This window comes from Cheilinus undulatus, linkage group 19 (genome assembly GCF_018320785.1).
Source record: "Cheilinus undulatus linkage group 19, ASM1832078v1, whole genome shotgun sequence".
Lineage (NCBI taxonomy): Eukaryota > Metazoa > Chordata > Actinopteri > Labriformes > Labridae > Cheilinus > Cheilinus undulatus.
In genome coordinates this window covers 11,216,137-11,228,366 of record NC_054883.1, presented here as the reverse complement: position 1 = coordinate 11,228,366, position 12,230 = coordinate 11,216,137, and the positions used below count along the sequence as shown (strand labels likewise).

The 12,230-nt window shown below is 38.2% G+C and overlaps 1 protein-coding gene across 1 annotated transcript in view; it reads left to right on the top strand.

Moving 5' to 3' along the window:
• Window positions 1–12,230, top strand: part of LOC121527051 (sodium/hydrogen exchanger 9-like) — a 138,293-nt gene that overhangs the window by 7,496 nt on the left and 118,567 nt on the right. Inside the window, exons 3-5 of the mRNA XM_041813728.1 lie at window positions 3,782–3,859; window positions 4,409–4,485; window positions 10,937–11,052. Of these exons, the coding sequence (XP_041669662.1) occupies window positions 3,782–3,859; window positions 4,409–4,485; window positions 10,937–11,052 (271 nt within the window). The remainder of the gene's footprint in view (window positions 1–3,781; window positions 3,860–4,408; window positions 4,486–10,936; window positions 11,053–12,230) is intronic.

Below are 12,230 nucleotides of genomic sequence, written 5' to 3'. Positions count from 1 at the left end.
AGAAATAACAATTTGAACAAAGATGATTTGCACTGATCCACACCGCATGGGTAAATGTTGACCCAACTCAAATATATTTCCCCCAAATTGTACCCCTTTTTATGGCAAAATTAGTGCCCTTCTGCAAAGTATGTCACTGCAGTCAAATTTCCACAAGCCTCATCTCCACATCTCTTCTCTTGGATTTAAATTGAAATAAATTCAAATGTAATCCTTAGCAATGTAATGAGACCTTGTGGGATGGCAGAATGGGAAAAAAATGTGGCATTATTTTGATCTGAATCGAATATCACTGCCGTTTGATCTTCAGAACATACCCACAATAGACATTAAAAGGATTCAAGGATGAAGTGCATGAAAGGCTACCTTTCTGAGCGGCTTGTATTGCACTTTTATTGGCGAGGTTGAGAAACAGACAGAACGTGCATGGCATATAAATACAAACGCCCTGCACTCTTTGCCTTAGTAAGGTTATTGTGATTTGCAGAGGAGCTTAAATCAAACCGTTGTCCGAGCATGTGTTATGGTACTTGCTTACTCCTACTCTTACAGTTCTGGGAGCCTCTGTGCTGAGGACTAACATGAGCGCTTAGACTTCTCACTTTGTGTTACGCTTTGCTTTAATCAGCTCTGGAAGTCAGAGCCATGGCACATGGACAAAATGCTAATGCAATAAAGTAAGCGGTAATTAAACCAACAGCTCTATAGTCATATAATGCACCATCTGGTGGCTTCTGAAGGTTCTGAGTTTACTGTTGTGAAGAATTTGTTGCATATCCAAACTATGACTAAGCATTTAACAGTCATTAACACATTTTCAGTACTTTGCTGCAATGCTGCTCCATTCCCAATGATATTATCTAAGATCCTGAGATGAGTTTTGTGTAATGAAACAGACTAGAATGTATACATACGCCTCTCATTGAGCTACAAAAGTAAACCATATCATCAGAAAAAAATCCTTAGTTCTATTTCTGTTCATTTATTTTATATTCTTGTTGCCCTCACTGCAGGGTAGCTGTCAGATGAGGTAATGAAAAGCAAAGATGGATGCTTGAATGGAATACTTTTTTAATCCCAGATGATAAACTTGAATTGTAAAAACTGCTGCTACAACAAATACTAACTATACAGTTAAAATACTTAGGATTGAATGAAATGTTCCCACTTGATAACCCCTGAGATGTCCTTGCTCTTGCAAAAAAAAAATATAATGCCAAACATTCCTCACAGGAGCTTTTACTTCTAAATTAAAGGCTAAAGGACATTGAAGATTTATTTTTCTCCAAGGTTATTCAAATTTTAATAGTGGACAACAAAAACTGACAAAGTGGCACAGAAAAGGGTTTTCCTTTTTTTTTTTTTTTCATTTAGTGACAGGGACCATGATGCCCAATACCAATGTTGAGCCAGAATCAGCTGTTAAGTTAATTTACATCTGAGGTCCCTGGGTAGAAAGATGTCAAAACGTACAGTATGCTTTGCTCAGTGTACAGGAATGGAACATTGAATACAAAAAAAGAAAAAGTGAAAATTAAGGTTTGAATACATACAAGCTCTTGTAGGTTTTATAGTATATACAAGTCTATGTGCATTGTTTGGTTGCAAGATGTGCAAAGGGTGCAAGGGTGCTGACTTGACATGATCAGAGTATTAAACATGCAAGGATGTTGGCAGATTTACACGAAGTAGATAAGATCATTTAAGATAGTTAATCAGTGCAAATGTGAAAATGAGGTGAAGCTTTTTTACCACAGAGAGCCTTCTTACAGCATTTAAGTTACAGTGAATAGATGAATTACTAATAGCATTTTAGTACAGTACATGGATAAGATTAAATTAGAAACTAGAAATATGTACAAGAAGTGAGGCATTTTACCAAAGAGAGGCTTCTCACAGAATGTGAGTTACAGTGAATAGAGCATGAGCATGGTAAATGGATTAAATTAGTTACTAGTATGGTAAGCAGATTAATTAAGGCAAATATACATATGAGGTGAGGCGTTTTACCACAGTGAGTTGAGTAACAGTGAATAGATTAATTCAAACTATCATGCACTGACTTGTATTGCTTTATTGTATCTCAGTAAGAAAGCTCACTGTGGTAGCAGCCTCACCTCATATGCACATTTAGACCCATTATTCTATTAACTGTAAGTAAAATGTCTGTTCTCATATGCACATTTGCACTCATTCTTCTATTAACTGTAACCTAAACCACTGTGGTAAAATGCCTCACATCATATGCACATTTGCACTCATTATTCTTACTGTAACTAAATCCCTGCGGTAAAATGCCTCACCTCATATGCATACTTGCGCTAATTTATTGTTGTTAAAATATCTGTTGTCCCTATTAAAAAACTAAAAAAAACAAAGCAAACTTCACAATTATACATCAAATGAATTTACATTCTCTTTAAGCCATTGGCCTTCAAGAGTTCCAATCAGTGATCACATGACTGGTTTGTCCTGAGCCACAATATAAGTCTTGTTTAAAAACACTGTCACTTGTCTAGTCTCTGATATGGGTACAAACCAAGTTCAAATTTTCCACTGCTTTTCTGACTGAAAATTCAGATTGTCCAAAAGCAGTTTTCCTAAGGTTAGCCGAACAGTCACCCTTTGCTGATGCCTTGATCTTCTTAAGATTGCCCATGCAGCGTGACACATATTGTTTTAGTGGTTTTGGTGCCTGGTCATCAATTATAAATGGGACTCAAGTCTGCAAAACAAAGAAAACCATCAAATATAATTCATTTATACTTCTGAATAATGTAACTGTAGTGGTAGCTCCTTGTTTTTTTATTTTTCAACTTAAAAAATTTGTATTCCCTTTCCTTAAACTGTCAGACCATGTTGATGTGTATTGTTTTCCTTGATAGAAAATGTCATCCCTATTCAGACAATTGTGAGTTAACAAAATTGGTATTTGTTTAATACTGTAGAGTTTGGAAGCAGCTTGTTCTCTTGTTCTCTTGCACCTGTGTAATTAACTGTGTCATCTGCATACAGTTGAATATGTATCTCCTGGCAGATCAGAAGCAGGTCATTAATGTACAAACTAAACAAAATTGGTCCCAGGATTGAAAAGACTAGCATGTGCGGTTAATTCCACCATATGTTCATAAATACTTTTATGGTGTCTATTTTTAGGATACATCTTATTTCAAATTCTAATACAGTTTGGATTTCTGAATGGGACGATTATTATTCATAGCCAAAACGTGCTCTATTGTGAAGGACATATTTATTTTCAGAGGATCTTGTAGTTATCATGGCTGCATGACCTGCTCCAATATCATCTAATGCTATCTTTATCTATCTACTTTAAAGTATATATCTGACATGGTTAACATAGTTTATGCTTCCCTTCTTAAACTGCAAATAATAATATCTGCGTAAAATAACATGAAATCTGTATAGTTTGAAGTGTAATGCTCCTAGTTATCATAGGTGGAAAAATTCAGACAATTTCAAATATTGGCATATAAGCCTGCAGTGCCACAATGACATTTTTCCTCTCCAAAAGAGAAGCAGCACTATTTTTGTTTCATGAAAGAGAGGAGAGATAAGGTTGCCTTGGTAGCTGGAGACTGTTGTGACACCAGGATACAGGAGAGAAAAGATCCAGCGCCTGCCTGCCAAAACACAGCTACTAAAGTGAACAATGTATGTGTGTAATATCTGTCTGCCAGTCAGTCACTTTCAGTAAACGGAGCCCTCCTGCTCCCCACAGAGCCCTGTCAGTCTGAAGCACAACAGCTCTGTCTTTTTACAGGAGACCTTTGATCCTGAGGTCCTTTTCGATCTGTTCCTGCCACCCATCATCTTCCATGGAGCATACATCCTTAATCAGGTGAGACTGCTGTCCCGACATGCCTCCAGCTAGAGGGAAAAACTTCATTAAAAGACTTAACCTTTAAATACCTGCTTTATCACTTCGGAAGGAAATGTCTCACATGACTGTCATGACACCTTGATTTTAAACTTCAACATTATGCTAGTAAAAGTCAAATGATATCAACAGGAACAAAATTATAGTTTAAGGTGCCCAACATTGAGTGTTTTTTTTTGTTACAAGGTACTAAAATTTGCTGACAGACTCCTACACATTGGCTAAAGTATACAAATACATTGTCTTTGTTTATCTAAGTGAATTACCTGTAAATTTGAATAGACCACCTCTGCCCCCTTTTTCTTTCATGGCAGCTTAGAGAAAGTAATAAATAAAGCTGTGGTACTTTACGATAATATCAATCATTAAATAACAAATGTTGTATTTTTTTAGTATTTTAAGCGTCTCATAAGAGGTTCTGCTGTTTCTTGAATTACATTTCAGTAACTATGACTTATTGATGACCAGTCTGTTTGTTCTGTCACTAATTCCTGTTCATTTCTGTTCCAGAGGAGATTCACAAAGAATCTTGGATCCATTGTGACTTTTGCTTTTTTGGGCACCATTATCAGCTGCATTACTATTGGGTAAGCCACATTTGTTGTCCAGTCACATTGATAAAGTTATTAAAAACACAATAAAACAAACACAGTCAGAGGAAGAACAGAACACATTTAATACTAGACCTGAGAAAGTAAGAGAATAGCAACCTGAAAAAAACAGGCCCATGGAGGTCAGGAAAATCATGATCCATTGTAAAGTTAATCTGTGATAATTATATTTTATAACTAGAAAAGCACTCAGAGAGCACAGACCTCCATCATTAGCCCTATCTCCCAATAGTGAAGAATCCTTTAAAAAATTCCTGGATCCGTCCCCATGTGCCCCCCACCACGGCCTTCGCCGATTACTCCCTCCCCAATGGGGTGGAAACATGGTGAGGCAAAGTATTGGCTGTGCTACAGGTAGACTGTCATGGTGGAAGCATTGCCCGCTGGTGCCAACAGATGCAGTGACAGTCTCCCCCATGGTCTCACCGGATGACTGGAAGTCATGGCAGAGGGTGAATATTCCTCTATTCCTCTCAGCACTGTGAGTGTTCTGACTACGATTCACTGTCTCTCTGTTACACTCCAACTCATCTCCTCGACTGGGCATGTGTCTTTCAAACTCTATAAACTCCAAAACTTTGAATAGAAACACACCCAAAATGCTGCTGGGATTGACGTTACTCATGTCTGCCATCTCCTGGTGTAAAGTGGTAACAGCACAGACCTCTGCCATTAGCCCTATCTCCCAGTAGTACAGAATCCTTAAAAAAAAATCCTTAATCCAGATCCCAAATTCTAATCAGTTCTTCTTATGCCATTTCTGACATTTCCTGAAAATTTTATCAAAATCCATCCACAACTTTTTGAGTTATGTTGCTAACAAACTAACATACTAACAAACCCACCAGATCACATAACCTCCTTGGCGGAGGTAATTACCCTGAATAATAACCAGTCTTATTAAAGCAATAAAAAAATATTATGCTGTTATACAGTATGACCTCTTTCAAAATTTAAACCCCTTTCCAAAAACAGAAATTCCTTTTTTTGTAATGTTAACAATGTGGATGGCACATCAAACTAAACCATTAGGAAAATAATGCCAGACTTCAGAGCTTCAAATCAGGCAAAATGCATTAAAAGGGACAAAAGTGGGTTAAGAAAGGTAAAAAGGGATAAGACTGGGAAGAAAAATGGTGAAAAGCAGTTAAAAAGTTGCAAAAATGGGTTAGACATAAATGAGATAACAGCGGCAAAAATGGTCTAAAAAGGCAAAAGTAGCAAAAAATGAGTAAATGTGGCAAATATGTGTGGAAACAGCGATGAAAAGGGGAATAAAAGTGGCATGAATAAGAAATTTGAACATCGGAACCTAACAATAGCTTGACACACTTTTCTGCTCCACAATGCTAAACTGTTAGCCAGGATAGAGGGCCCATACCCTGGGTTTTTCAGGGAGCTAACCAATCCTGTGGGCAGGCCTGGTTGAGACTGGTGCACACACCTTGTTTAATCAGGGGCAGTCCTAGGATCCTTATTTTTCCATTCTTGTTTCTTCTTAAAGTACTGAATTCTAATCATATTCACTTTATTCCCAGTCTCCATGATACTTTGTATGAAATGTGGGTGCAACCTCCAGTGCTTTCTGTCAAACTGGGACTACAAATGCAAATCCTGATTATTACGGTGATTTGGGGACTTAAATATCCAATTATCATTATTGTGTTATTGTATTGTCATGTTTTTTGTTTTGTTTTGTTTTGTTTTGTTTTGTAATGTTTTTGTTAGTGTCTTAATGTTTATTTGTCTTGTACTGAGTCTTGTGTGTGCAAACACTTAAAAAAAAATACACACACACACACACCCACACCCACACACACACACACACATATATATATATATACATATATATATATATATAGCCATCCAAATATCATCAGTTACACCTCAAACGGGATTGTACCCTTATTCCTCCACCTATTTCTGGAAGGGTCAAAGTGGAGAAATTACCTTCATTAAGACACACAAGTAATTAGTACCTTGATAGGTGCCTTAATGTTTGCATAATAATTGGGACAATTGTGTTTTTTTAGCTAGTACACAACCACATATACTTCAAAGACGATATAGCAACCAGTCAGAGTCAGAGCTTGACCATTTTTCTCTGTAGTTTGTGGTTTGCTGAAAGTCTTATTTCACCAACTGGTCCCTCTATAAATGTGTGAAGTTTATTTATATCCATGAATCACTTGGTCAACTCTTCAGTTCAGTAAATCTCAAAATCCGTAGTACCACAAACAGAGCAGCAGGTTCCAGTTGTTGTAGAAAATATAACTTAGAAGTTTCAGCTTGTAATAACAGTTAGCTGGAAGTTTGATTAAAAAAAGGCAATACTTACTAAACTGACGATTTATTCCTTTCAAAACAACTGTTAAAGCTGCTGATCACTCTACCTCCTGAGCCAAAGCTGACCCATTGTGGTGTTACTGAAACGTTTTGATAGTTTCCAAAACTTCTTACAAAGTTCTGAAAATGTTTGGAGCAAGTTTTTCCTTTTTGCCTCTTCTTCATTTCTTACTGTCTTATGAGTAATGTGCTATATATTTTCACATTATGATTATTATTATTTATTTTAAGGGTCATTTAGTTTATGTTTCACCCATTTTTAGTCAAACTGCAATCAAAACAGTTTTCTGAATATAATACTATTTTTTAATTGTATGCAGCTTCTAAGTGCACACTAGTATAAAGTTTATATTCTAAGTTAGTGGGGATGCTAAGTAATTTAAAATGTATTCTTTTGGTGAAGGGGATGTCTAAAATCATAAAACGTTTGTTGCTTACATTCCCTTTAAATAAAATGTGTAAAACTTTATGACGAGTGCCGATCGGTTCGTTTTTTTGCTTCTCAGTGTTTTTGAGTCGGCACCAATATTCCTGCATTTTGTTGAGTTGAGCTCACCTTCTCCCGTTAGATGTCTAAAACTGTAGTATCTGCATTTACTTTGACAAAGTGGTTCAGTGGTCCTTTTTGTTATCACGGGATGTCCGAAAAAAAGCTTTCCCTGTTAGCTTTGCTGGCACACTTCAGAAAGACACTGAACCTGAGTGACATGCACTGATAACATGGTAAATAAACAGAATCTTTGAAAACCAAGCTGATTTAGTTTTATTAGTAGTGTGTATACTTTTAACACACTCAGTAATCCCCTGCTTAGATAAATGTTTGTTATTTGGCCTATGTTCAGTGCTGTTGTTCTGGCTCACACAGCTAGATGGCACTGTCTGCCTTTGTGGGAAATAGCTGCAACTGACTGCTGCACAAAAGCCAAACCCTGAAGTTCAGTATTATTATTTTCTTGAGACAGTCACAGCATCCTTACATAGCCCTTAATTTTATATATGAAATATTTGAATGAAAGTCATGTTTTCTTTCTTACATTTAGAGTTTTAACATTGGTTCTCTCACTGTGATACACATTCGGGTTACTCAGCTTTTGGAGTCGTATCAATATTCTTTTGTATACATTCACATAGCAGTGCTCATTAATCATCATGTATTTAGGTTGTCTTCAGGGATGATGCAGTGCTGAAGTGTTTTCAGTTAAAGGTTTCTCTAATACAGTATCCCATTCAGAAATTCAAACCACTTCCACCTCTCAGTTCAGCATCACCATAAACTGATTTCAGTTATGTTTATATAGATGGTGGATATACATTATAACGACAATGACATGCACAAACACTGCATAGAGTAGGAATGGGGAATGACATGTGGGAAAGAAGCCATAAGCTGGATTTGAACCCAGACCACCTGCTTGGATGGCCAAAGCCCTAATAAGTGCCGTCAGCCCCCCTTCATTTATAAAAAATAGGATTATCATTTTTTGATAACGGTGGTGTTGGGCCAAAACCTTGAATCCTCAGACTCACCTTTGCATGAATAAAGGTTCATTCTAAGTTAACAAGAATAAAAATTTTTTTACATTCAGGTGATTAAATACAAGTTTTAGATAAGCCTATTTATACATATAACGTTTCATTTTTACCAGGTTTGCTTTGCTAAATGCTATCAGGCTAAATATTACACACTGCACCTTTAACTTTGTGCAAAGGAATGCATATAAGTTAAGGTTTAAATGATTACATATTTCCTTTGTTATTCAGTTACTTTTGATTAGTTTTAATGTTTTATAAACAATATCAGTTACACTTAATACTCCAAGATAAAAATTTCAATACAAAGAGAAAAAAGAAAAGTTTTTTTTTTTTGTCATTTATAATCATTTTGATTAGATAGAGGTATCATAGACTACTAGGTTGTCCTCAGATGAGCCCTCCATCTTCGCTTCCAGTCATCCCGGTTCTCCATACATCTAGCCAGCTCATTGATACTTTGTGCTCCTATGTCTTTCTTGAGTTCATCCACGTGTGTTATTGTGGGACAGCCTCTTGACCAGCGCCCTTGTGTTGGTTCCTATAGCACCAATTTGCTGGCTGGCAGTTCCTGATGTCTTTGACAGTGTCCTGCTAGTCTCATCCTCCTGGCAGCTATGTTCTCGCTCACCCTTGGTGTTACTTTATTCAGATTCTCGTTGGTAACGTGTTCACTCTTGCTGATGTTAAGTACTGCACTCAACATCCTGGTGTAGCACCTGTTTAGAGACTTCTGCAGGGTAGGTTTCAGGGTCCAGCGCTCGCTGCCATACAGACTCCACCGTTGCATAGAAGAAGCTGAGCTTGATCTGTCTGGAGAGGCTGGAGCTCCATACACTGGCCATGCCGTTCAGGGCCCTCCATGCAAGCGCCTTCCTCACTTTTAAGATAAAGTATGTATCAAACATGATACAACAGGCTTTAAGGGGTTAAGGCAAAAGTACAGGGTGATTGAATGAAATCCCTCAAAAAAGTTCAATAAAGTATAACCCCTGGAAAATGTCCAAAACACCCCAATCCTTGCTAATTGATTCCAAAGGGCAGATTTCCTGTTAGAGATAGAAACATGGTCCCACTTGATTTTTTGTAGAGCACCCCAAGCCGCATCTGCACACCGAATTTCATAAACCCTAGGCAAAACTGGTTTTTAACAGTGTTCTGTAAAAGTACAAAAGGTGGTGCTATTGCTGCAAATCCAGAAGGATTTCAACAGGGCTCCCAATATCAGGCTTTAAATATTACCAGACATTACATACCATTAATGTAGGATAGCAACAAAAAGTACATGCACACTTTAAAATAAATAAATAGCTATTTGCTCACAGGTACAGAGCAGCAGACTGAGCAGAGGACATTCACAGCTAAGCCGACATTCAGCACAGCACTTTAACCTTAAGTGTGATACTGCTTCTATATGATATCCACACAAGCAGCAAGTAAAAAGCAAAAATTAGCTACAGATAGCAATACTTTCATTGTCAACTATAATAGCGTTTAACACCCATCTACAAGATTTATGCCCTTAAGATATTTAAATCAAATTTTAGCAACTCCTCCAGCCATCTTCAGCAGATTTAAAGTTGTAGTCTTCCCTTTCTTCCCTTCCTCCTGTCTTTCATACATTAGCCCTTCCTCTCAGAGCACCCTTTGTGAGTCTCTTCCATTCCCCCTGGGATGCAGGGCAGGGTTTGACGTGTCGAGTCATGTGCACATTCTTTGACGCGAAGGCACCAGGCCTGACCAATCCTGTCGCTTGTTAGTGAGTCTGCCTTATCCCTTTGGGAGAATAGTGTCATGGGAGTGAGGGAGCCTTACTGACTCAGAGCACATCTCCTTCTTCTGCTGTGCCTGTCTGTCTACCAAATACACAGCCACACACTGGACGTCATTTCCATAAATTCAAATCTCCCTTAAAGAAACATGAATAAGACAGCTTAGCTGCCCAACCTGCAGGCACTACTTTAAATCCTGGCCCAAGGAACAGGTCGTGTGCCATTACTATGGCAACAGTTATGCCAAAGGACACAAAGGTCCCCAGGAAGACACGCTGGCATACTGATTATTATGGGATGCTTCACAGTTAACAGGATTAGTACTTAACACACATCCTTTGGCAGTCAGGGGCTGGACTGTAGAGCTGAATGCTTAATGGACATGTTTGCATATTTTGGGTCATTTTTGAAGGAAAGGACATCCTGTGAGGTGTCATGGGATATTTAAATTAGAATTTTGTAAGCCTCTGGACTGATAAAAAAAAATGTTGCATCTCTTTAATTTTCATTACTTTCCCTCTTAAAAAGTTGTTTCTTTACTCTTTCAGGTAATTCCTGGCACACCCACGCACAAACACTTTATAAATAGAGCTGCATGTCCACCTGTGCGAGGCAGCCGCTGCCTAAAAGCGGGTCAACTCTTGCAGCTCATGTCTGGCCCCATTACCCAGACTGCTCTTGGGGAAGCCCTGCTGTGGTTAGAGGGATGACTGATAGGTCTGCTCTGGTTGGTGCTCCCTGATGACCTCATACTGTGTGTTTTTTTTACTCAATCCCAGGGCCGGCGTCTTCGGCTTCACCAGACTTATGGTGCTGTTAGACCGGGCAGCAGATGGAGAATTCTTCCTTGCAGACTGCCTGCTGTTTGGTGCCATTATGTCAGCCACTGACCCAGGTATTTGAGCCCATAAAGAACTCCTGTCACTACTAAAGGCAACTTTTAACACTACTAGTTGCAACTCCCTCTTCGGATCCCTCTTTTTTCTATTTCTTTGTATGTTTTCTACCCAAATAGCAAATATGACTGTGCCCTAGTGACTCATGTTGGGGTGATCCTTTGCTTTATGTACAGCCATGCTTTTTTGTCTCCACACTTTTGCACATTGAAAAATAACAGAGATTGATTGCCAAGGCTGCAGCCAGGAACAAAGTCACCATGCCCTCTCAGTAGCTCCTTTGAATTCGGGTCTTCTTTTTCTAAGTGGAATGACAGTATAATCTTTGTTCCTCAAGAGCAGTCAAGGGGGATGTCATAAGACATCCTGCAACACTGCCACAGTGGCAATGTTAATGTCCTCATTTGGTGAAGAATTATGTATACAAATAAGTGACCGATGGAGTGCTGTAAATTACGGCGCAGCTGTCAATCTGGATTGTGTTATTTGCTCTGTGCCACATGGCGCTCATCCTCACCCGACCCCAGCGCCCTCGTCACTTTGATAAGAATCACACTGCCTGAATTGATGGCCCAAATGCCAAAATCTCAACTGCCTGACGCTGTTCAAAAATAGACTGGGCCCTTACTATCTGAAAGAGAGCCATTAAAATGTCCCCTTCCTGTTCTCTCACTTGTGTATCTGCATTCAAAGCTGAAAACTATTCAGAAAGAGGCAAATGTCACACTTTTCTTTTACTGACAAGGCTGTCTGCCAGTGTTACTAGCTGAGAATGACAGCCTTCAGCTTGTTTGACTGAGTTTATCTGTCACATTCTAACTAAAATAACTGAGATCACAGGATGGCTATAAAAGTTGAAATAAAATTGCTGCAAAAATTTTTAAAAAATGCCCATCAAAAATTCATCAAATTTCCACGAAGACTTAGATAAGAATTACACTGCATTCGTGTGAAAGTGGAAGGTAAATTAAAAATCCCCTAAAATTTCAGGGATAAAAATAACACTTTTTTTTTCCAAATTTCCTGAAGAAATTCTTTTTCCTAGGAAAAACTTAAACAGGTGTTTCTTATCTGCTCATTATGTCCTGATGAAGACTCATTGGAGTCAAAACCAGTAGATATCCCTGTTTACTAAAGGATTTTTATTACATCAGAGTGCCTTGGATTCTCAGTTCTG